Source organism: Balaenoptera physalus, assembly GCF_965194825.1.
Source record: "Balaenoptera physalus genome assembly, chromosome: 3".
Taxonomy (NCBI): Eukaryota; Metazoa; Chordata; class Mammalia; order Artiodactyla; family Balaenopteridae; genus Balaenoptera; species Balaenoptera physalus.
The window spans coordinates 133167433-133193531 of NC_138890.1; the positions used below are offsets into that span (position 1 = coordinate 133167433).

The following is a 26099-nucleotide window of genomic DNA, read 5'->3' on the forward strand; positions in this document are numbered from 1 at the left end:
GGGTTTTACGAGGGAAAATTTTTGTGGAAGAGCAGGAGGGGACAGTAACAGAACACGTACTGGAGTCCTTTTTGTTTTTGATATTTTGACAGTGGAGTACAAAAGAAAAGAGAACGTTAGAATTCTGTCACAGGTATTAATTAATTAATTAATTAATTAAGAATTAATTAATTCTGTCACATGGGAATAATTGTCACAGGTATTAATTAATTAATTAAGAATTAATTAATTAATTCTGTCACATGGGAATAAACCAAAATGCTTAACTGTTGACAATAAAGTCTGCAGACTATAATGAATGTAAGCCACAACCAACCAGCTGAGAATGCTGGTCCTTCCATCACAGCTCTAAAATTCTATGATTGAGAACTAGCATATGAGGGGTTATAATGTTCCACTATAGTACCCAGACCAATCTCAGTTATAACAATACAGTCACAATCTCAGTCACAAGTGTCTTTTGACCCTGAACTGGTCAGGGAAGTCCCTGATCTAGGAGTTTCAGAAAGCTGGCCAAATGAGAAAGAAATACATAAGCTACTTCAAGGTCAGTAAAATAATAATATGCACCTTTCCCTCTTCTTCCTCCTCTCTGCCCTCTCTTAGTGTCCATCATCCCCAAAAGAAAATTATATAATAAAAATCCTTATTTTTAGTCAAGGTTCAATCAGACAGCATAGCATAACTCTGTGGCAAAAGTCAAAATATCCATTTTCACAATTCTTCTCTTAAAAATTACTCTTTCTGGTTGATAAGTATATGGGTGTTTCACTCTATGATTTTCTCTACATTTTAGGATATTTGGAATTTTGTTAGAAATTTTAAAAATTATCCCTACTTAAACTGCAAAAAAAGCTAGCAAACAGAGGGAAGTATCTGAATCAAGTTTTCTGAAAGAACTAAAATATCTCATTTTAATGCATTCATTTAATGCATCTATGCCTTTTGTTCACTGTTAATTAAATTACCATGATTAAGACACATTTCGCTCCTCAGGAGTAATTTTAAGTGCCATACCTCTTTCACTGAAGTTGTTGATGGACTAAAATTCTTGGCAGTTGATTTAAAAGTATTAAAGTTTCCGACACCATATGTAGACTCATGAGGGAAAGAAGTCCCAACTTTATTTTCTTTAGTTTGGCTTTTCCACTGTGTAGGCTAAAGAAAAACACACAAACGTTAATTTGTATCTAAAACAGAGTACATAGAAGAGAGAGAAAACAAACTGAACACATAAAGATGACTAAATGTGGCTCATAAAAACAATTATTTTTGTATTATACCTTAATCATTTCTACATGGTTCTCGTCCATCTTTTTTTACAAATAAAATCAAAACCTGGTATTCAGCTAAAACATCTAACTACATTGATGTTTTTTCAAAGTTTTATAAACCTTAAGTTAGGTTTCTTTTGCCTAATACCAAGAAAACACAAGTGACCGAGTTTCAAAAACCTAAAACTGAACACGAAGGACAGAGTATTTTATACATTATTATTAAGCAAATATATCACAGATACATCTTGCAAAACAAGTTATTTATAGATTTCATTTACTACTGACTACTAAAATAAGAAAACATACATGGACAAACACACAAGCCACTTACAAGACAATTAAAATCAATGACACACAGTGGGCCAACAACACTTTCCACTTAGAAATCAGCAGTCCACCAATACCCCCACACTTCGACGTGAAATTTTTAACATTTTTTCTGTCAAAGTAATTCAGTTGATATCAACTTAAAACTTGCGTGTTTAACAACTTAGAACTTACTTTTGTAGGTGGAGCGGCAGGCTTAGGGACTAAGCCTTTATAAACACTTGGACCAGTCCCATTCTTAACTGGCTGTGACTGAAGATTTCCTACTACTGGGAATCCAGATAGCTGTAAGTCTTTTGTATTACCTTTCTTAATGACCAGCATCCTTTGAGTTCTAGATTTAGGATTCGGGGGATATTCTGCATAAATAAAGCACGAGCAATAGTTACACAGTTTAAATTTTAGCATAAAATTAAACCACCAAAAAAATCGTATATTCCAAACTTGATTATATTTAAAAACAACAGCTGCTTCCTGAGTAAAATAATTAAGCTAAGTATGAACTATATTCCTGCTTGAGAAATGAAGCTAAAACAATCAAACAAGTGATAGCAAGAATTGAGCAATGTCAAGTAACAAAGACGAATTAAGCTACTAGATAGGTTCCTAGAATGGTTAACTATGACCCAGCCAAAATTAACTACATTCTAGCATACTTTTCATTAATTTTTTTAAATTACAAATTTCATCCTAATGGCTCTTAAGACTTAAAATATAAAATATATTATATTTTCCTCTTCTCCATTTTGAAAAGAGAATTTTCCTAATTCCTTCATTCTTTTTATCTCACTCATAAAGTTATTACTAATTAGAAAGAAACTACAGTCCCTCTATTTCTAAATTCCTACTTAAGTTATGACTAATGAAGAGGGGAATTGTTTTCATAATACCAATTCATTCAAATATTTACTGGCCATCCAAACTACACTGAAGGCATTGTGCAAGTCATAGGGGATCCAACTCAGTCCTGGCTTCTGAAGATAGTACTAGAAATAATAGTTGCTAACTGAAAGCTTTTCTCAGTACACCCACAGTTGCTAAAATATGAAAAATTACTCCTAGAGTTTAATCAGTCAATGTGTAATCAAACAGATGTTACAGTGAGCATATTCACAATTATGGCAGTGACGTATGTCTTTCTTCCCTTAGAAAAACTCTGAAAGCATCAGTTTCACAGTTGGAGAGTTTAGAAGAAAAGAATTAACTCAAAGAAAGAAATCGCAGAAAAACTAAATTAAAATTAGCTTAAGATACGACTCTGTGAGACGGTGAGTAGCACAGATGTATATGATGATGCCCTGCGTCAAACAAACCAAACTTTCCTACAGGATTATCTCAAAAACTAAACTAAACAAGGACTCCTAGGGACTTGGAGGGACTCTCGAAGTCCATCTGAAACCGAACTCTTCAAACTATAGACCTGATATGGTATGTCATTTACTGTAATGCTAAAGGATTAAAGAACAAGGACCTGGCAATTCCTTGGCAGTCCAGTGGTTAGGACTCTGTGCTTTCACTGCCAGGGCCCAGCTTCAATCCCTGGTCAGGGAACTAAGATACTGCAAGCCATGTGGTGCGGCCAAAAAAACCCCACAAACACAACAAGAACCTAAAGCAAAGTGAGAAAAGATTCATCTTTCTGAAAGTTAAACACTGAAAGTTTATCTACTAGGGCAAACATTCCAACTGCTCAGCTGCCTACAAAGGCCCAAGATATTAAGGCTAAGAAAGATATTTTCAGGCACATAAGGACACAAATTATATCACCAATATATAGTTTTTCTGAAAAACTAACAAAATGAAGTCAAAACGAAAATGAAGAATAATGATCTCAAACAGAGGCCAATGAAGAACACTAGAAATAGTGCTAAACAATTTAAGTTACAATTACTTCTGGTAAACAGATGGTTACAGCATAACTAAAATTCTTGAAATTAGCAATTCTTTAAATTAAAATATAAGAGAAAATCTTAACAGTCTAGTACTCAAAATCTAAATTAAATGAAGCTCAGGAATCTGAAGAATGACTGACTGATGCTGGGAAATGCAAAAGGTAGTAAGAGTTTGCAAGGTCTGATCTCAGAGGAATTCAAGTGTTAAAGCAAGGGGTGTTTCTATCAGTACAGCACAATTAAGTAAGTTCAAACATGACTGATGAAGACTTCTATTCCAATATTACGAACTAAGCACACAAGTTTATCTTCTTTCTCTTCTAGATCCTTATGTTAAAATTACTATAAGGGAGGAAAACAAATACAACAGTAAAAAAGAGGAGAAGGGGACTTCCCTGGTGGCGCAGTGGTTAAGAATCCACCTGCCAATGCAGGGGACACGGGTTTCATCCCTGTTCCGGGAAGATCTCACATGCCTCGGAGCAACTAATCCCATGTGCCGCAACTACTGAAGCCCACACGCCTAGAGCTCCTGCTCTGCAACGAGAAGCCACCACAATGAGAAGCCCGTGCACCGCAACGAAGAGTAGCCCCCGCTCGCCGCAACTAGAGAAAGCCCGTGCACAGCAACGAAGACCCAACGCAACCAAAAATGAATAAATAAATTTATTTAAAAAAAAAAAAAGAACAGGAGAAGGTTCATCAGCAATGGATGACCTCAACACATATTTCTAGAGAGTGAAGTAAAGGAAAAAACTTCAGCTTAGAGTGTGTGCACAAAGGAACCCAACAGCTGAGGAGGGGGCTAATCTGCCCTGTAGAATCCTAGATTGTAGAACTGGGACTTGGAAGTGCCATATAATAAGGCAGAAGACAGAAATGAAATCTTTTCAGACAAAAATCAATCACCAAGAAAAGATCTTTACTAAAGTAAATCCTAAACAACGTACTGATACTTTAGGCAGAAGTAAAATGATCCCACATTGAAGGCTGAAGGTACAAGAAGAAAAAGAAAATATTTTTATACGTAAATCATCATTCATCAAAACTAGAAGACAGAAGAAGAGAACAGATAAGCAAGCAGGCATTGTTTAAGCCTCAATATAATTCCTGACTACAAAGTTCACCTTTCCTAAAACAGGATTTCTAGACACCTAAAGGTACCTAAAAGATGATGATAGGGATTGGGAGGAAAGAGAAGCAGACATAGTGCTTGCTGATGTGCTTAGAAGTATTCACAGTCAAGCAGTACAGAGGTTAAGACCATGTGTTTTTGTGCCAGATTTACAGAATTTTAATACTTGCTCCAACCTCACTAGTTTATCTCTCATCTGTAAAATGAAAAACAGTTCCTGTCTCAGAGTTGCAGTGAAATGTTTTCTTTAAACCAAATACTAGAAAAAATGTCCAGAAGTCATATACAATCTCCACTATACTAGGCTTCCAATTGTATTTCAAATTAAAGGTGTCCTTTTTCAAGAATTTTAAACCTAAAATTTAAACCTAAAATCCAAGAGAGTATGGAAGATGAGAAAAACTATAAAAGAAATAAACACCTTTAATAAAGACTAACCTATATCCTATATAACTATGCTGAACATACTACATAAACCTGCCTGTTTAAGAACAAGAAAAGTGTTCTTAGTCTAATGGGCCAGAATGGCGGCCACCAGCAGTGGTGTTCACGTTGTAGAGTGTTCCCAAGTGTGTGTGCCCCCAGGATGAGCTGCAGCCTCTCCAGAGAGACTCTCCAAGACCAGCAGCTGCTGGTTATTGAACTGCTGGTATCATGAGACTGACTGACCAAAATCGAGGACTTGGACTCCAGAGACCCTGCTTTTGATCGGGAGACACCCTATCTGAGAGCTTGAATTAATAAGAATGTGTTAAATATCAATACATGAACAAACAAGCCAAAAAGAACGAATGGGGGCAGGGGGAGTATTGGAGGGATGGGGAGGGGTGAGGGAGGGGGAGGAGGGGAGGAAGGAGGGGAGGGAGGGAAAGTTAGTTCTTGATGGTAATAATCACATATAAGTAATGGAAAAGGTGATGGCAGCACTAGTAACTTAAATTTGCCTCATTTATATTACTTATAAACTGGCTCATCTATTCATAGATTATCTCTACAAATTCTCCTCACACAAACCTTCTGAGTTAAAGTGTTGAATCTGTTGGATTCAAACAGTATCCAATGACGACACTTACACTTTCTCCATTTACTTTATCAACTGGTAAACTACAGGAAAAAGACCCAAATTGTTCACTTTTTTAAAGAGAAAATTTATATATTGATGAAAGACTTTAACACTTATAAACAAGAATTAGAAAGTAAGTGACTTTGGTGACTTCCTTCTGTTAAGTCATATGTGCTTATTATCAAGCTCATATAAACAGTTACTCTTATTCAAACTGCCTTCAAAATACCTCAAGGCAAATGTTTTGGATTTTCATATCATTGTTTCCCTCTATCCTCACAGACAACTGTGACCTGATAATAACTGACTTTAAATATCCTTTTATTATCTTGTTACTTCACGCTCTCCCAGTATCTTTGAATGTTACAATTAGTTTTGTTCCTTTAAATCCAAAGCCAATGGTGGAGGGGAAAGGCTCAAGCCTCTGAAGAAAGATTAGAATTAAAATACTGCCACATATAATATTGATACAAAGTAAGCTGGCCAGACGTAAGTCAGAGCTGACATCTCAATTCCTCATCTTCTTTTCTGTCTTTAACTATACTCTCCATATAGTTGCCTTATACATACATATATACATTCTGATTCAATCAGTTTTTACTTTTATTTTTCAATCTATCACTTAGGACATTCTTTTTTGCCTTTTATTAAATAAATCTACCAGAATCTCCCTCACTTATTGGATTTGAACATAATTAGCTAACATGTATTAAAAACCTGTGACATGACCAAGAATATGACACAGTAGACAATTTAATATTAACAGTGCTTTTTCCATTAGTGTTAGTATAGTGATCCTCCTCATTTCACAGACAAGAAAATTCACTCAGACATTAAGTAATCTTCCCAAAGTCTAAATAATTAATAAGTAAAAGACCTAACATTAGGGCCCAGACCTATCTGATTCCAAAACCAATGCACTTAACCACTATATTATACTACTGGAGAAAATGGAAATTAAAGTATTGCTAGGTCAGATACTTCAAAATGTATACTATCTCCAACTAAAAATACTAATAACAAGCCTGTACTGAATGGTCAAAATTAAGAGGCTTGTAAGTATACACTACTAAGTCAGGGGTCCGCCCTTTCCCTCACCATCACAGTGATGCCAGTTAATATATTTTTCTTTTTAATCAGCCAGTTAATAATTTAATTTGCTCATCTTGACATAAGAGGCAACTTTAATGTGTGAATAAAAGCATACAGCCAAGGGAAGGATAAACAGTATTTTAATTAAGTTTTCACACTAATTTGAAGAGGAAACTTAACCACATAAGATACAAAAACATACAAATATCAAAAGCAAACAATCAGTACCACAGCAATTAAATCCAGTTGAACACTAATTTTAAAACAGAAAAATATTTTTAAGATTATTTTTATACGGATTGATGTTGTTTGAATTTTGCTGGTTTTGAATTTTTTATTTAATGTACAAATCTTTTGTTTTACAGTAGTATGAGAGTTTTAATCAAATGAGTTTCACTAACATAATTTATGTCAAAGCAGGAGTATGCTATTCTTTCCTTTAACAAGGTCCCCATGTTACTCATATGAAAAAAGAGTAGGCTTAAGTAAATATATTTCTAGAACAAAAACAACTTAAATGAACGCTACGTGTAACTCTGACCAAATAAAACTTACTTGTGTCAAGTTGTCTAATCAAACTATTTTAATTTTTCCTTCTCAACCTTGAACACGTGTTGCATTACCTTTTCTTCTTGTTATAATGTTAGCAATTGTTTTCATATAAGAAAGACATTGAAGGAAAGTGTAGTCATATCAATATATAAACAATCTACCAACAGAATGCTTTTATACAAAGAAATCTGATAAAGATTATTCCCTTCTCTTAATCCTTTTACAAAGTCACTTTAAAAACTTCACTTGTTTCATGACCTAAACGCATTTAGTGCAATCATGTCACTCAACCTGTATGCTAGTGGTTAATATACCATTAGAATTCTCTCTAGAAAACAAGCCACCTTTAAGAACTGGTCACCAGGGATTTCCCTGGTAGCACAGCGGTTAAGAATCCACCTGCCAATGCAGGGGACATGAGTTCAATCCCTGGTCAGGGAAGATCCCACATGCCATGGAGCAACTAAGCCCGTGCACTACAACTACTGAGCCTGCGCTTTAGACCCCACGAGCCACAACTACTGAGCCCGTGCACCACAACTACTGGAGCCAGTGCGCCTAGAGCCCGTAATGAGCCCCTAGAGAAGCCCGCACACCACAATGAAGAATTGCTCCCGCTTGACGCAACTAGAGAAAGCTAGTGCGCAGCAACGAAGACCCAACACAGCCAAAAAAAAAAAAAAAAGAGCTGGTCACCAATTTGCTTTGATTTAGAAGGCTAAAAAAATGAATAAAGTTCTTAAAGATGAGCCTTGATGCTCTTAAGTACTGTATCAAATATGAGAAAAACTCAGGAATAAATTCATCAAATTCTCAAGGAATAAACACAAATATATATGCTGAGCTGAAACAAGACTATGCTTAAGTTAATTACTAGTGACTGAAGTTTTTCATTATTTAGTATCTTAAGCACAAAACGTTAGGCTCTGCTAGTGATATGTTCCTGACATATTACGCCAACACAAATAGACAGCAGGACTTCTAAAAACACACAAATCAATTTGATAGTCAATAATGTCTCAAATTGCATACAAACACACAAACACATCATTTTCTCTCTCTCTTTCTCACTACCCAAATCAGTCACCCAGGTAAATTATTTTAAAATTCTCACAGGCACAGTGAAGTGCCCTAAATTTTTGTTTACTTTTAAATCATTAGGTATATGAGATAAATTAATTAGTAAATATTAATCTTATGCATCAAGCAACAGTGATCCTGGTTAAGATCAAAACACTACAGAAGTTACAGATATAAACTGTAGGGTGTTTCCAATAAAGCTAATTAAGATCTAAGTAGAATTAAACTTATATTTAACTATAGTTTAAATAGCTTGACTACTTTCACTCAAAGTATTTTTTATTTGGGATATTATGTTTAGACTCTTGCAATTTTTGATCTACAAAAGGACAGTTTCAGGGACAAACTGGTGGTGTTTGCTTTTTAATACATATTACATTTCCGTTATTAAATTTTGACTTACCTGGAAGGAAGTAGCACTAGAAAAGTTCTACTGAAGTCCTTCCTAAAATTCTCTCATGTCTTCCTCAGGAACATAGCTATTTTAAATGTTGCAATGGGGAAAACAATATTTGGGAACCCAGGGGGTAAAGTAAGAAAGGACTAGTGAAGTGTGATACAATGAAAGTTTCATTGTATTCCTATGGGAAGTACTGGGAATTTAACAATTAATCAAGCCACAATTAACCATTTTCTTTTTTCTAATGCAGACACACTTTTTAGTTTACCTAAGACACAGTAAAGAGTACATCTTCCTTTTAAACATCTTTTCAACTAGTGCCCAAAATCCTTAGACCAACCCTGAAACAGGAGAACCAAAATCTTTATATTAATACATTTTATTCTCAATATTTTCAAAGATGTATTTGCCTTTAAATCATTTCTAAAATTATTATATTAACCAAGGATCAGTACCAATAGTATCTATAGGTAGTTTTATATGACAAATGCTCACTAACATTCTTGATTTTTTATTTACTTTCATTTTAATCAAATCCAAATTATTCCTAATTTCTTAGATTTTATTTAACACCTTCCAGGTGGTTCTATATTCTTATGCAATCAGCTGTTCCCAGAAAAACTGAATAATAAGGAAACATACCTAAGAGAGGAGCTTGGGAGATTTTTTTGGTTGGGTATGTGTGTGTCTGGGCGTGTAGGCCTGGGGAGAGTGGCAGAAATACTAATTTGCAATACAGAAAAAACAATGCCATTCACATGGTTCTAACAAAAGTGTCTGACCACCCCCACCCCCACCCACAAGAAGCCCTTAAATTGGGAGATCAAAAGAAACAAAATAATTCCTCCAGCGTATCACCCCATAAATACAATAAAGAACAGCACAGGAAGTGGCAAAGTTTAAAATAATGCCTTTACTGTTAGGACTAGTATGCTGTCATAAGCCACAATCCTTTTGTTTTGGTAAGCTGTTGATTTTCAACAGAAAACACAAATGAACATGTGTACAAGTTCCAAAGTGGATACATCACCTCTGAATTTGGTATCAAATAATTAAATTTATTTTTCAGATATCAAATCTTCATATTTTAAGTTTTTTCCATTATTTTAAACTTCACTTGAATCTCTAAAAAGCTAACTAAGTTGTACTATATGAGTGCAGTTTAATCTTCTGTAAGATGCTATCAAATTAAACTCTCAGCAGTTTTAAAGAAAAGGGAGTTATTACCAGAAAAACTCATTAAGATCTGACAATCAAAAAGGCAAATAATTTCAAACAAACTAGTTCCGTAGGCAAAATTTATACAATTATTTTTTAATACTGTCTATGTGTAACCATTTTCATAAGTAAAAAAAATTAATTTTTTTATATCACACTATGATTGATTAAAAGTACTTATCTTTCCAGTTAAGTTTTCAACTCTGAAAAACTACAGATTAAGTTAAACTAAATTTTTTGTTTCATTAGATTATCAGGCTGCTCTCAAAATGACTTTAATTCATTACATTAACTTACAACCATTTTTTTCAAAATGCGTATTTGAGTGTACTTAATGGTACTAACATGTAAATCAACTATCCAAATCAAGATCTTCTCCTATCTGCAATATCTTGGTTTTTAAAAGGTAAGTGCTACCTTTTTTGTAGCTCAGCACATCAAAAACAGGTATTTAAAAGAGAAAGTTTAATTCTAGCCTATTTATTTTAAACAACACAAATGTGAAACCTAAAAATAACATATATCCCTCAAAGATAGATCAAGAATTACTTACCCCATACACCTGCAGCTAAAGATTTATTCTGATTTGGTTCTCTCTCATACTCAGGATTTAAAGATGGCTGAAAAAAAGTTGGAATAAAAAGAATACAATAAATGTTTAAACTGCCCACATTTAAGAAAAAAATCCTTTTAAAAGTAATCTCAGGGACTTCCCTGGTGGTCCAGTGGCTAAGACTCCATGCTCCCAATGCAGGGGCCCAGGGTTTGATCCCTGGTCAGGGAACTAGATCCCACATGCCACAACTAAAGATCCCGTGTGCCGCAACTAAGACACGGCACAGCCAAATAAATAAATATTTTAAAAATAAAAAATAAATAAAGGTAATCTCAAAACTATATGGAAAAATCTGACATAATATAATGAACTCTTTACTACTAAACACTAATTATTCATAAATCTTACTTTCTGCTTATTCTGCTAACAATTAAAATGGTTACTATCTACACTCACTCCAAGTTGTAGAAAACAAAGGAAGGGTCTTTAAATATTCTCCTCATCCCCAACTACGTGAGGAAAAAGTATGAATTTTTAAAAAAAGCAAATGTTAATAGAATGTCTTTGCATCAATATGAGAAATCATCCTTTCTTAGCATAAGGTCAAGAGCAGGGAAGAGGAAAACCAGACCATTCCTCAACTCTTCTGTTAGGTTTGCATCACTGAATGCATGTTTAGTTAAACATGCTCATTTTCAAAGCAAAGTACAAATTTATATTTCAAAAAGTGATGCTCAGGGTATTAAAAAGAAAACTGAGCTGAGCACTGAATGTATACTCTAAAGCTAATCTTATTAGATGTTTACTCTCTAGAAAAGGGAAATTGTTTAAATTGCTATGAAGAATAAAACGACATAAATTTATCCAAAGTTTTAAAAAACCACACAGTGAGATACAGGAATATAAGTAGGAGGGAAGGAGGAAGAAGACTGGGGAAGGGAAGAGTTATGTACAAAAAGCCTCACAAAATGTAAGGATTAAAAATAATTGAGAGGGGGCTTCCCTGGTGGCACAGTGGTTGAGAATCTGCCTGCCAATGCAGGGGACACGGGTTCGAGCCCTGGTCTGGGAAGATCCCACATGCCACGGAGCAACTGGGCCCGTGAGCCACAATTACTGCGCCTGCGCGTCTGGAGCCTGTGCTCCGCAACAAGAGAGGCCGCGATAGTGATGAAGAGTGGCCCCTGCTTGCCACAACTAGAGAAAGCCCTCGCACAGAAACGAAGACCCAACACAGCCATAAATAAAATAAATAAATAAAATTAAAAAAAAAAAAAATTGAGGGACTTCCCCAGCGGTCCAGTGATTGGGACTCCGAGCTCCCAATGCAGGGGGCCTGGGTTCGATCCCTGGTCAGGGAACTAGAGCCTGCACGCCGCAACTAAAGATCCCACGTGCTGCAACTTAGACCCGGTGCAGCCAAATAAATAAATAACTATTTTAAAAATAAATAAATAAATAATTGAACCTGTCAAGTGTGATCTCTGTAGAAAATGAGCTGTACTGATAAAATCTGAGAGAGACTTGATGCTTACATAGCACTTACAGAAACCTCATTTGTATTAAAATTATAAGAAACTTACAAAATCCTCAGCCTCAAACTGTTTGCGTTCTCTCTTGTCTTCTTTCCTCCCCGTTTCACTGTCAGGTATGCTGTTTTCATGTAGGCCTTGGCTTTTTCCAGAATGGAAAATACTGCTACGAGAACGGGAACTTCCACCATGGTATCCCCCTCGATGATTTATGTTTTCAGTACCATTTCTTCCATGTGTACGCCATCCATTTTTTTCTTTCCTTCCAAAGTTACCTTTATTTAATAATGGTAAAGTATTATAAATTCAAAGAAGACGGTTATGCTTAAAGATTTAATCACAATCAAAACATTCTTATAAGAATGCGAAGAAAATTATTCTTAAACTCTACTGTTCCTTAGCAAATTTTACCTCCATTAGGACGTCCAATTCCAGAATCAAAGCCATCTGAAGAGTTGTGTCGTCGACGATTCACATCATAACGATTTTCTGTCCATGAAAAGTTTTCAGAATGCTTTTCAAAATTCAGTGACGACTGAAACAGATTATAAGCATACAGGTAAACATACATATAAAACTTGACTATAACTTGAAAAACCAGTAATACTCTGGCTTAATTTATTTCCAAGAATTTTAAATCGTTAAGAAGAACATTTTATAGTTATTTTCAATGTGTTTGGTAACTGGTAACTTGTGAGTTCCATTGTTCATCTATTTTTTTCTACCTAAGAGAAACAAGAGCACCATTCTGAGCTCAACAACTATATTCATCCAAAAACTTTAAAGGTAAAAGACCGCTGTAAGGAAATCAAAGCAAATACAGTACCCTTCTTTTATAACAAAATGTAATATTGTGTATCACACACTATTTGATTTAAATAGCTCAAGGTTTTCTTCAACATCAGAAAATTATGGCAAATGAAGCTAGTTCTATTTTAAGTTCTGTAGATTTATTTCCAAACTCCTCTTCTCCAAAGCAAATGTTTTAAGAAGAATTTATCAAAGGAAGAATGTGTAAAAATGATTTTAAAGAATTAGAAATGTATAAAAACATAAAAACTCACAACGATTCATAAAGGTTGCTGTTTTTCCCCAATATTAACCCATTAATCTGATAAAATCACAATCAGAACTCCAGAACTTTTTTGTTTTAATGCCCTGACCATTCCTCTGGGTTGTACTAATATTACAATTCTCTCCAGGACAAAGAGTAGAGTTCCTCAGTTACAATACAAACCCACTGCACATACCCATTTCATCCAACTGGGCCCCTCCACATGGCTGCTGTGGGACTTAACTGGTGCAAGTTCCCCTACTGCCCCTGGCTTCATCCTCATGCTGCTTCTGTGCATGAAAGGTAAAGCCTTTGATTATCTGTCTTCTGCCAGCATCCATGAAACAGTAACAGGCTAGGCTTTTAAGTAGGGTAAAAACCCAAGCCCTTCACAGACCCTAACAGTTTTGGTGATGAGGATGTCACGCTCTCAGAGTTAAAACCTTCTGGAAAAAGAAAAACAAGGGTATGGTCTCTTGGGCCAGACTGGGGCATAGGAGAAGACTCTCCAGAATCTGGCAGCAATTGCTCTCCCCCAAGTGATGGGTGGAAGTAAGGGTCCCTCACTGTTTAGCGACCAAGTGGCAAGGGGCAGGACTGAAACAAGGTGTCCATACAGTGCTCTGATTGTTGCAAATCTACTCTGAGTAGAAGGAAGGGGTGTACTGTCATGAGATGGGGTCCCACCTGAAAGGCAATATGGCTGTGGCTGCCGAAGTCAAGAGGTCTCCAAAGCGGAACAGCAATGAATATAGAGAGTTTTGGAAAGACTGAAAACGTTAGAAGTAAGTTTGTTAAGGCTGAACTGCTGCTACTACTGGAAACAAAGAAAAGGCAGAGTGGAAGTATTCTGTGCTCTTCGTACTCCCTGATCCCTTCCTTCCCCACATCAAACTCAGCTGCTTTAACAAGAAAGTCAACTGTGCGAGAACTTAAGGAAAGAAAGAGACAAACTCTTTTAGTTCTGTTGCACACAAGTACCCAAGATACCATCCTAAACACTCCCATGGAGGGGAGACAGTACTAAGCACAAGAGTGGCTGAAAGTTTTCAGTATGGGGCAAAGCCATGGCAGTATGGTACATGGGGGCATGAAAGGCCCCAGCCTGAGTGTCTGCTGGGGCCAGGAGGCACACAAGAGAGAAGGCAACACCAATCTTGGCTTCAGAAGCCAAAACAGCAAAAGCCTCCAAGCCACCCATGCAATCCCCAAAGGGGTAGTCTTTCTCTCCACCCTGTACTTTCCCACATTCCAAGCTAAAGAAATCATGTAATCTCCTGAAAGCTTAGACTGTAACTCTGATATGCATGTACTAAACTCCTTAGTCTGTGTCCCCATAGTGGGAAAAGGGACCTCAGTGCCCCAACGTGGCCGATAGTTTGCAAAAAACTCAGCAGTAGGAGAGAGAAATTAAAAGCAATCTTGCAGGTGGGGCTATTAGGCCAACTCAATGTACTGTTGTGTTTTACAGTTAGTGCTAATGTTACACGCTTGTACTGAAAATGCTCAAGATTCTCCCATTCAGGAAATGTCACAGGTTGACAGGTGATTCCCATCCCCTTCCAAGTGGTCTAATAAAAAGCACAGCTCCCAGAAGGAAAGAAAAGAAAATCAGATTATGTGGTTGAAGACTTGACGGCTCTGGAGTATTCAGAGAGGCTATTTCCCAGTACGGCAGTGCCATCTGCCTGAAACACGCACCAAGTACACTCCTTTTTAAAATGGAATGCGGGGAGTTCCCTGGTGGCCTAGTGGTTAGGATTCTGGGCTTTCACTGCCGTGGCCCAGGTTCAATGTTCAATCCCTGGTCAGAGAACTAAGATCCCAGAAGCTGCACAGCCAAAAGAAAAAAAAGAAGAAAAAGTGGCTCTTGCCCTAATGCTGAGCTCTTATTGAAAGCAAACAACTCAAACTAAGGACTCACCAATAAAGTGGTACACCAATAAAGAGCCCAAGAGGGCTCTTGACCAAATGGAAATCGTGTGTTCAACAGCACAGCTGGCCTAGCCCTAGAAGTGGCAACTACGCTTTGGAGTAAACTTTATTCCCCCGCCTGTCACCTGTAACAAGCCACTATTTCGATAAGGCTCTCAAATCAGAAAAGTTCCCTTAAATGCCTGAGCCTGGTTCACTGATGCTTCAACTAAGTTAAAAGATGATGGTGCACACAGCAGCCATCCAGCCCCAACAACTCTGGAAAACCAAATGGGTAAGTGCTAATCAGCTAAACAGAATAAAATAAAAGCTGCGACCCTCGCCTTAGATAATATTCTTAAGGACAAGACACTTTATATTTTTCTAACTCTTGGTCTGTTGCCAATGGCCTAGTCATCTTGTCTGTCACCTGAAAAACTACAGACTAGCAGATTAAAAACATCTCTTTAGGGTCACACACTGTGGGAAATTGCAGCTGTTGCTGAGGCAATCTGAGTCACTCATGTTGATTCAGTAAGGCTTGTTGTCTGATGAGAGTGAATGGCACTGAGAATGACTGAAATTACAATGCTGATCAAGTCTTTGGCATACCACCTAGATCCATCATCACACCAGACATGGAACACATCCACTATCATAGACTGACTACAAAATAAAGGACTTTATCTTTCTGATGCAGAAGCCACCACTGCATGCCAACTTGTAACTCCTGCCAAAAGTTGGTCCATTTGTCTCACTGTGAAGAAGACCATATCACACGAGGAGAACTACATCAAACCTTTGACTACTTCATGGAGCTCTCAACGGAGTCTCACTACCACTGAAACTTTCAGGCTACACTGTTACTGCTGCAGTCTGATGGGCTAACTCTGGTCACACTATTGTGGCTCTTGAAATTAATTCATGTAATGTTTTTGGCATATTCCAGACCACTAACAGTCCACTAACAGTACATCTTTTGTCAAAAAGGTCATCCCTGAAATGAGCCAATATTCAAGGTACTCAATGAACATTCCATATTCCCTATCCACAAGTACTGACAAGCATTTTAACACATCCCTCATCTCTTCTCACATCTTAGTAAGACAGTCTGGTCAATGAATGCAGCATAGCCAAAAAAGGATCATGTCCTCTTAGCCACTTCCTGGGTAATAATCAGGATGAAATAAGTGGAGAGTTATGAGATTATACAGACCTACATTAAAAATTCAAGATTCTGCCCTGGTTATCTTGACATGATGTTTCTTTCTTTCCCCTAAGAACAACTGCAGGCCAGGCCACCCCTCAGGCTGATGGCCAACCAAAAAGGAATTCAAACAATCTGGTTTGGCCACCTGGATTCTCTTGTTGAATTGGCATGGTCCTACACATACAGACAATGACCATTTGCTTGTGTACACTTCTCACCAAGTCCCCACTACAGTGTCCAATGTGGACCAAGGTGAGGGTGAGACACCTTTATAATGGGTCTCTGAAAATCATTTTAAAATGCCCCTCTCCAGTCACGTCCAGTCCCTCTAGATAAAAAAACCTGGGTGCAAGAAGGGTGTCCGTTTTGTTTTGTTTTAAGTGAGGTTGGAGCTATGGGAACGGGACATACTGATTTCATGGCTGTAGAGGGAGAGCAAAAACCCTAGCACTTGGAGAAGAAACATCTTTGACCCCAGAAGGCGCAGGTAGGAAGCAGAACAATTAAGGCTCTCCCTGTCCCCTAGAACCAGCACTACTGCCTGAATCCAACAGCAGCTGGGGATAAGATTCTGACCCACTGGTCGATTTGTCATCCCCATCCATGTGCTTTGAAATCAAAAAAATTAATGTGGCCATGGACAGTCCTTAACTATTCTGCTATACCTGATGTCAACATCAGCTCCTGAACATTAATGTGTAAAAAACACCCTTAAATTTAATCCATGTTATGAATTTGGCGTTCCAGACCGCTAACAGTTCAATTAACAGTACCTCTTTTGGGACTTCCCTGGTGGCGCAGTGGTTAAGAATCCACCTGCCAATGCAGGTGACAAGGGTTCGAGCCCTGGTCTGGGAAGATCCCACCTGCCATGGAGCAACTAAGCCCATGTGCCACAACTACTGAGCCTGCACTCTAGAGCCCGTGAGCCACAACTACTGAGCCCCATGTGTCATAACTACTGAAGCTTGAGCACCTAGAGCCCGTGCTCTGCAACGAGAAGCCACCACAATGAGAAGTTCAGCACCGCAACGAAAAGTAGCCCCCGCTCGCCTCAACTAGAGAAAGCCTGCGCACAGCAACGAAGACCCAACGCAGCCAAAAATAAATAAATAATTAATTAATTAAAAAGAAAAGGAAAAAAAAAAAAAACAGTACCTTTTTTGTCAAAAAGATAACCTTGCCATGGGCCAATATTCAAAGTACTCAATGGACATTACATATTCCCTACCTGTACAACCTGTTTCATTCTGACTAATAAAAATTCATATGATTCTCTTAACACTTAAGTGGTCTTAGGTTATGCCATGTATGGCAACTGAGGTTGCAACTAATGATGACACTGTCCCTGTCTCTTAACCAAACCAGTGTAATAGTAATCCAAATCAAGTTTAACAACAAATTGGAGTGATCTGTGCCCCTTTGGGTGGTATGTTTGTAAAAGGAGCAGGGGAGGATAAGCCACAGAATGTCTTCTATTGAGGATAAGTGTTGCTTTTTGGCCCATCTTATTGCCCCTATAACTGTAGGTAATAACACCAAACCTCAAGTCAGTTTCCCTTGAGTGGATTTGGGGGGTGGGGGGGGTGCACGCTGCACAGCATGCGGGATCTCAGTTCCCTGACTGGGGATGGAACCTGCACCCCCTGCAGTGGAAGCATGGAGTCTTACCTTAACCACTGAACTGCCAGGGAAGTCCCTCCCTTGAATGGATTTTAATGGCTATAACAGAGTGGTCTTAGACCATATACTGGTTGGCTGAAATAAATCATTTACTGGCCCCCCCCCCAAGTTATTCACAATTGGCTAAATCCTGGTTTCACTCACTGTGCTGCTTGGGACACTGGTAGTAGCCTTCATTAAATGCTGTGTAAAACAAATTAAATGGATTTGGTTCTAGCCTCTGTTTGTCAGATTAATCAGAGTAGTTGAGTGAGTGGTACAACCATGTGAAAGTTCAAGTTTGGCCAAAAACATGTATGGCTGATGGGTGGACTGTTGGGACAGGCAACCCATCATGGGCCCTGAGCACCCCTGCATGTTCTTATCGAATGCCAAGAATGCAAGGCTTTGACAGCTCTTTGTATGGCTCATTTCTCAGGGTCATGTTCGCAGAGAACACTGAGGAACAGGTAACGTCCTACTCTGACACAAAGAGCAGGCTTCTTATAAATGCGGTAGATTTCCCTCGCAGTGCAAGAATAGCATCCACCTGGGCCCCCTCCATGTCAACTCCCAGAGGTTTTAAGGGACATGAGGAACCAGTGCCACAATCATGCTGTGCTGCTTGTTGTGCTAAGAGTAATAAAGCTCTCTGGGACTTCCTTGGTGGCGCAGTGGTTAAGAATACGCCTACAGGACTTCCCTGGTGGCGCAGTGGTTGGGAATCCGCCTGCCAATGCAGGGCACACGGGTTCAGGCCCTGGTCCGGGAGGGTCCCACATGCCGCGGAGTGGCTGAGCCCGTGCGCCACAACTGCTGGGCCTGCGCTCTAGAGCCCGCGAGCCACAACTGCTAAGCCCGCGTGCTACAACTGCTGAAGCCCGTGCGCCTGGAGCCCGTGCTCCACAAGAGAAGCCACCGCAACGAGAAGCCTGCGCACCGCAGCGAGGGGTAGCTCCCGCTCGCCTCAACTGGAGAGGGCCCGCGCGCAGCAACGAAGACCCAATGCAGCCCAAAAAATAAATAAATAAATAAATAAATAAATAAACAAACAAACAAACAAAAAAAGAATACGCCTACAATGCAGGGGACACGGGTTCGAGCCCTGGTCCAGGAAGACCCCACATGCCGCGGAGCAACTAAGCCTGTGCGCCACAACTACTGAGCCTGCACTCTAGAGCCCGCGAGCTATAACTACTGAGCCCATGTGCCACAACTACTGAAGTTGTGGCACTATACGCACCTAGAGCCTATACTCCACAAGAGAAGCCACCGCAAGAAGCCCGCACACCACAACAAAGAGCAGGCCCCACTCGCCACAACTACAGAAAGCCCACACGCAGCAACGAAGACCCAATGCAACCAAAAATAAATAAATAAAAATAAATAAATAAAAAATAAAGCTCTTTGTCTCTGACCCGGAAGTCTCACGTCTTTTGCCAGCATCCATGAAACAGTAACAGGCTACCTTGTTATAGTTACCTTGAAAGTAGGATAAAATTTCAGACCCTTCACAGACCCTGACATATAGCCAGCACAATAAAATATGAATAAGAAACACAGTAAGAGGACTGAAAATGCAGAGAGAAAACTGATATTATTTGTGAATGAACGTTTTTCCACATTAAAAAATCCAAGACATTAGAGTAAAAACTACTGAAGGTTGCTAGAAACAATACTAACACAGGAGACAATATATCTGCAACAAAGACTTAATATGAAAGCTTTTTAAAACAGCATTTAAGATAGCAACAAGTACTATAAAGTACTTGAACATATATCTAGTGAAATACATGGGAGACAAAAAAAAGAACTATGTGACTTCACTTAAAACATTAAAGATCTCACACACACACACACACAAACACACACACACACACACACTTCCTAAACCAATCCCCCCCCAAAAGACAACCCAAAAGAAATAACAAACAATGTGAACAAGCAATTCAAAGAAATATAAGCCAATGTCCAAGAAACAGTGAAAATACATTTCACGACAAAGATTGGCAAAAATGTTAACTGATAATCTGACAAAGTTTTGGCAAGAGTACAAAGTAAAGACAATAGTTATGCACAGCATACAGGGGTATAAATCAGCATACCACATGGAAGAGGAATTTAGCAATATAGAACTAAATTCCAGCAATTTTTCTTTTAACTATAGGTTAGAGCCTTGCTATTCAGAGTGTGGTCCACAGACAAGCAGAATCAACAGCATTTTGAAGACTATTAGGACTAGGACCCCATTAGAGACCTACTGAAATTAGAATCTGCATTTTAACAAAATTCCCAGGTTATTTTCATAGCCATTAATGTTTGAGAAGCAGAGGCCAAAAGAATTCTTATCCAGGACTTCCCTGGTGGCACAGTGGTTAAGAATCCACCTGCCAATGCAGGGGACACGGGTTCAAGCCCTGGTCCAGGAAGATCCCACATGCTGTGGAGCAACTAAGCCCGTGCACCGCAACTACTGAGCCTGCAAGTCACAACTACTGAAGCCCACGTGCCTAGAGCCCATGCTCCGCAACAACACAAGCCACCGGAGAAGCCCGCGCGCTGCAACAGAGTAGCCCCCGCTCGACGCAACTAGGGAAAGCCCGTGTACAGCAATGAAGAGCCAACGCAACAAACAAACAAATATAAGAATTCTCATCCATGTATACAAGGAGATAGTACATGAATAGTCAATACAGTTCTCTCTAGAATAGCCTAAAGACATAAACAATCTCAAATTAATGAGACAAATGAAATGTGATATAGAGCCACAAAACAGAATACTGTACAGAGTTTTAAGATAATTACAGCATATCTACAGATATCAATGGGGGAAAAAAATCTCAAAGATATAATGAATATAAAAACAAGGTGCAGACATAAATGATAATCGTTTATATAAATGTTTTTAAACATACAAAACAATACTATTTATTGATATTCACATACATAGTAATAATATAAGAACATGCATCGAGAATACCTCTGGGGAAAAAATGAAGACAGAAAAAGGACCGTGATGAAGTATACAGCAGACTTCAATTGTTTATTTCTAGAAGAGATACAGAACTAACATGACAAAATGTTAAGATGTGACTCTTGGATGGTTAAGTGTTTGTTTAATTATTCTTTATGCTTCTTTGTATGTTTAAATATTTTATTAGAACCATCCACATGGTTCTTTTAGAATTATCAAGACAAACACACTGGAGGAAAATATCTGCAGAATATATAGCAAACAAACCCCTCAATATGAAAAGAGCTACTACAAATAAATCACTAAGAAATAAATTACATGAATAAGCAAGTTCTTAAAACAGTTCCTAACACAAAAATATGCTCAACCATAATAATGCAAATCAAAACAATGAAGTGCCATTTTTCATCCAATTTCACAAAGATGAAAAAAATGGGAAAACATCCAGTGTTGCCAAAACTGAAAAAACTGGTCCCCCCTTATAAAATTTTTATAAGGATTATAAGTTGGTACAACTTTTTTGGAGAGCAATTAGGCACTACCTACCAAAATGTATAAATCTTCCAATTCGCTGATTCTGCTGCTAGGAATTTCCCCTACAAATATATTCAAGAGATGCCCAGGCATTCCTGTGGCTTAATCCACTAATAAGTAACCAATTAATCTCTGTAAATTCACTCAATAGAAGATTACAGTTGACAGTTGAACAATGCAGGGGGTTGGGGTACCGACCCTCTGTGCAGTCAAAAATCCATGTATATCTTTACAGTCGGCCCTCTGTATCCACAGATCACACAGTACTACAGTACATATTTATTGGAAAAAAATCCGCATACGTGGACACAAATAAGTCAAACCCATATTGTTCAAGGGTCAACTGTACATAGCCACTGAAGAGTTAGATACCCATGTACAAAGTATAGAAATATACTGGAGATGCTATCCTTGAAAAAAAAAAAAGCAATTTCATTTGTTTATCCAAACCAGGATAAAAATATATTCTGGTGTATGCATAAAAACATCCTGGTATTTCACTTCTAAAAATTGGTCTACTTAATAATCAAGAAAAGAAAGTTATTAAGCTGATTAATCTTTAAAGTCAGGCACACATGGGCTCCTATCCTAATTCTAGCATTTTGGGTCACGTTACTTATCTTGCTCAACCTCAGTTTCCTCATCTGTAAGTGGGGGGAAGAAAACCGTACTTTACCTTTTACGATTTTTGTTAGCCTTCTTATAAAGTGTTTTACACAGTGATTGGTATGCAGTAATGACTCAAGAAACACCAGTTATTACATTTTAAATCTTTTTCTGAATTCTTTTTCAAAATATAGCACCATTTTCTGATTCCCAGAATACCTAAATCAAAGGTTAACAGAAACCACGTAGTAAACAAAAGTTTCAATGAACTCAACTACAAGTCTGACTACATTTTCTCATCCTCTCTTAGCCTAAAGCACACATTTTCAATGCAACCTGACACTGCTTACATTATTGAAGGAAAATAATTACAATGTTACTTTTCAAACTGCAGGTCAGAACCTATTATAAAGGATATGAAATTAGTAGCAATTTGCATTTTTTATTGGAATAAAAAAGAAGACCAAAAGAGAAAGAAGAACACAGGTATATGACTTTTGTTTTAGTTATATCAATGTGCATATAAAAACATTATGTAAAATTTCTTACTGGGTCCCAATCAACAGTTCAAAAGCCAATGCCCCATTTCATAGACATAAACAACCACATGCAGTTTAAAATTTCACCACATGATGGGGCTAAACTTCTGCACACCTCCGAAAACTGCTCAGGTGCAGTGCTGAAAACACTGCTACCCTTAACTCAAGTGCTCCTATCATCCCTTCAAATAACAAAGAAAAGACTTAACACTAAATTGAGGGGGGGTGGTGGTGGGATGAATTGGGAGATTGGGATTGACATATAACATATATACACTAATATGTATAAAATAGATAAGTAATAAGAACCTGCTGTATAAAAAAAATAAAATAAAATTCAGAAAAAAAACCCCGCTAAGTTGAAATAGAGAACCCAACAGTAATTTAAGTCTATCTTATTTATTCAGGATAAGATTAAAAGGGCTCCGGCAGAAAACAAGAGGTTAATTATAACTGAGAATCCATGAATAGTGATTTTGAGCGATACAAACAGTATAAGAAGTCATTACTAAAAGTATATACTTGTTTGTGTTCGTCAAAACCACTTTGGGTAAGGTCTAAGGAGATAGTTTCAAATACTGCTAGTTAAGAGTTCAAACTGATACTACTTTCTGTAGATAATTTAAAATAAATTAGAATAATTGATAATTTAGAACAGGCAATCCCAAGTCTCAAAATCATCATCTTCATTCATGATCTATATATCCACATCAAGAGTCTGGTTCTAGAAAGCAGTAAGGATTCAAGAGTCTGGTTCTAGGGCTTCTCTGGTGGCACAGTGGTTAAGAATCCGCCTGCCAATGCAGGGGACACAGGTTCGAGCCCTGGTCCAGGAAGATCCCACATGCCGCGGAGCCTGTGCACCACAACTACTGAGCCTGTGCTCTAGAGCCCCTGAGCCACAACTACTGAGCCCACGTGCCACAACCACTGAGCCCGTGCGCCTGGAGCCCATGCTCTGAAACAAGAGAAGCCACCGCAATGAGAAGCCCACGTACCACAATGAAGAGTAGCCCCCGCTCGCCACAACTAGAGAAAGCCCGCGTGCAGCAACTAAGACCCAATGCAGCCAAAAATAAATAAATAAATAAATAAATAAAACAGGCAAAGTACATAAATAGACATTTTAAAAAAATGAAAACAAGTCTTATACTCATTTCAGAGAAAATGAACTAAAGAGAAAAAGGAAACAAAGGGAGGAGCAAGAAACTCATATGTATCCAGGCTCTGAAGTAGGCCTGGAAAAAAACGAACCCAGGAAAAGCATAACTGAGAGCAGCCTGGGGGGTGGGGGGTGGACACAAACAACAGCAGCAACAGCGAAGCAAATTCCAGAGACCTAAACAGAAGAGAAAAGGGGGCAGAGTCTGTAACTAAGAAGTGATCTCAGTTGCTTCTCAGTAATAGTCTACATTTCCTAACAACTATGATCCCATTTTATGTCTATGAAATGAAATGTTCAATCATTTCACGAAATTCCAAAATGAGTCCTATGGAAATATTACAGAATAGAAAATGTATCCTAGATTCTAGTCTAGGCTCACACTAATTACACGAAAACAGGCCAGTCAATTAACCTTCCAGAGAACCATCTGTATAAAATAAAGTCAGTTCACATGATCATTAAGAGCCATCTTCAAACTTTAAAATTCCCCTGTCTAGGAGAATTTTCTCTCTCCAATGCAGCTTTTTCAATATATTATGACTTGACAAGTCCTTACTGGGGAACAACCTTCCAAATTGTAAAATTGTTCCTATAAGAGCTGTTTTAGTAAACTCTTTTATAAGAACTGCCTGTACTCCCAAAAGGTCCTAGATGAATGCCTAGCATGGCAGAGCTTGATTAACAGGCAAGCAGATGATCAAGACCCCCTCTTGATTCCTTTGCACCATGGAAAAAACAAAGTGGAAGACAGCTATTGAGCCAGACAGATTGATTCTAATCAATTTCAAGGTCCCTCTTAGCATGCCTTGTAAGTGGGTGACAATTTCAATGTCAAGCAAGTCTTATACAAACCATGTTCTGTTTTGGTTATGTAAAATGAACATTTTTAAATTAGTGAGTCACCTGATACGTAACAACACTGCAAAGTTCTCAGAACTCCTAAAATTTGAGTAATATACCATTCACAGTCTCATTTATTTGAAAAAGAAGTCTTCCGGTTATGAGAAAAGACTTCAAAAACTTCTGATTTTTTTTAAAAACATTATCTATAGGAAAGTAAGTAAAGCAAGTTATCAGAAGAATAGTATAGGAAAAGGTAAGATGCAAAAGTAATGTGCAATGTACTTACCTGGTTTGAATTTTAAAATGCAGAGCTTTCAAAAGACAACTTTTGAAAAAAATGGTCTAGTATGTTGATGGTATATTGAAAATTGACTTTTTAAATAATAAAAACCAACAGATTAAATATAAAATAACTTAGAAAATAATATAAAAAGTATTTTACGACAAAAACATTAAGCTTTAGTTTAGCTACATCTGTGTAGAACATGAACTAAACAGAGGCAGACAGAAAGACAAAAAGAAAAGAGAGATGCAAGGAAAAATACCTTTGTTGATGATGGTGGGGTAGGAAAATTAAGCCAGGCTGGAGCAAAGTCATGCTGCGCCATTTAGGTCCAGTCTCTCCAACTCAGCGAAACAAGGCTTCAACACCTCATGGCAAGTCCCTGTCGTATAAAAATAGAAGGCATTAGATCTATACAGCTCCTGGCCCAAATTATCTTCTTATACCTCCTTTAAAATTACAATGATCTGACCACTACAAGATTTCAATTATAATGAAATTCTAGAAAAGGCAAAAATACAGTGACAGAAACTAGATCAGCAGAGTGCAGGTGAAGGGCCTGGGGAGGACGGAAATGACTACAAAGGGAAGGAAAAAATTTTCAAGGGTAATTGAGTATTTATCCTAATTGTGGTGATGATTATACAAACTATACACTTGTTAAAACTCATCAAATTGTGCACTTAAAACTGGATAATTTTATTATAAATAAACTATCTCAATGACGCTTTTTTAATTACAATAGTCTTATCACAAATAGATGAGTTATCAAGTGTCTCCTGATGTGACACAATAGGATGCATGCAGCACTATCTATGTACACAGCACAAGTTATTCTTGCGGCCAACCTATACAGAATCTAAAATCTGATTTAACTAACAATTTGCAGGAAATTCAACATAGAAAAACAAATTAAAGGGCAAATGAAGGAAGTAATCCACCAAATGCAGATCACACGATACTCTTCGAGTCAAATGATCTGGTTTCTTCAACAAATAAATAGCTTTCATAGGCAGAGCAATCAAATACAACATGTGGCCCTTACATAAATCCTTACTCAACCAAGTTTAAAAAGTGAAAATTATGAAACAGTCAAAAATTTGAACATGAGCTGAATATTAAATGACTTTAAGAAATTACTAATCATTTTAGATGTGATGACTGTTAGTGCAATGCTGGTACAGTGGCCCC

The 26099-nt window shown here is 37.8% G+C and overlaps 1 protein-coding gene across 6 annotated transcripts in view; it reads right to left on the reverse strand.

Moving 5' to 3' along the window:
* The window catches only part of GPBP1 (GC-rich promoter binding protein 1), a 73113-nt gene that overhangs the window by 13930 nt on the left and 33084 nt on the right, over positions 1–26099 (reverse strand). For 5 of the 6 annotated variants that reach the window (XM_082457308.1, XM_082457307.1, XM_082457309.1 and 2 more), the window contains 7 exons: positions 25171–25290; positions 12536–12659; positions 12176–12399; positions 10590–10656; positions 9461–9520; positions 1779–1963; positions 1018–1158 (listed from right to left, as the gene is read on the reverse strand). In XM_082457308.1, coding sequence (XP_082313434.1) covers positions 1018–1158; positions 1779–1963; positions 9461–9520; positions 10590–10656; positions 12176–12399; positions 12536–12659; positions 25171–25233 — 864 coding nt within the window. In that variant the 5' untranslated portion in view covers positions 25234–25290. The remainder of the gene's footprint in view (positions 1–1017; positions 1159–1778; positions 1964–9460; positions 9521–10589; positions 10657–12175; positions 12400–12535; positions 12660–25170; positions 25291–26099) is intronic. The other variant, XM_082457312.1, reaches the window with a different exon arrangement.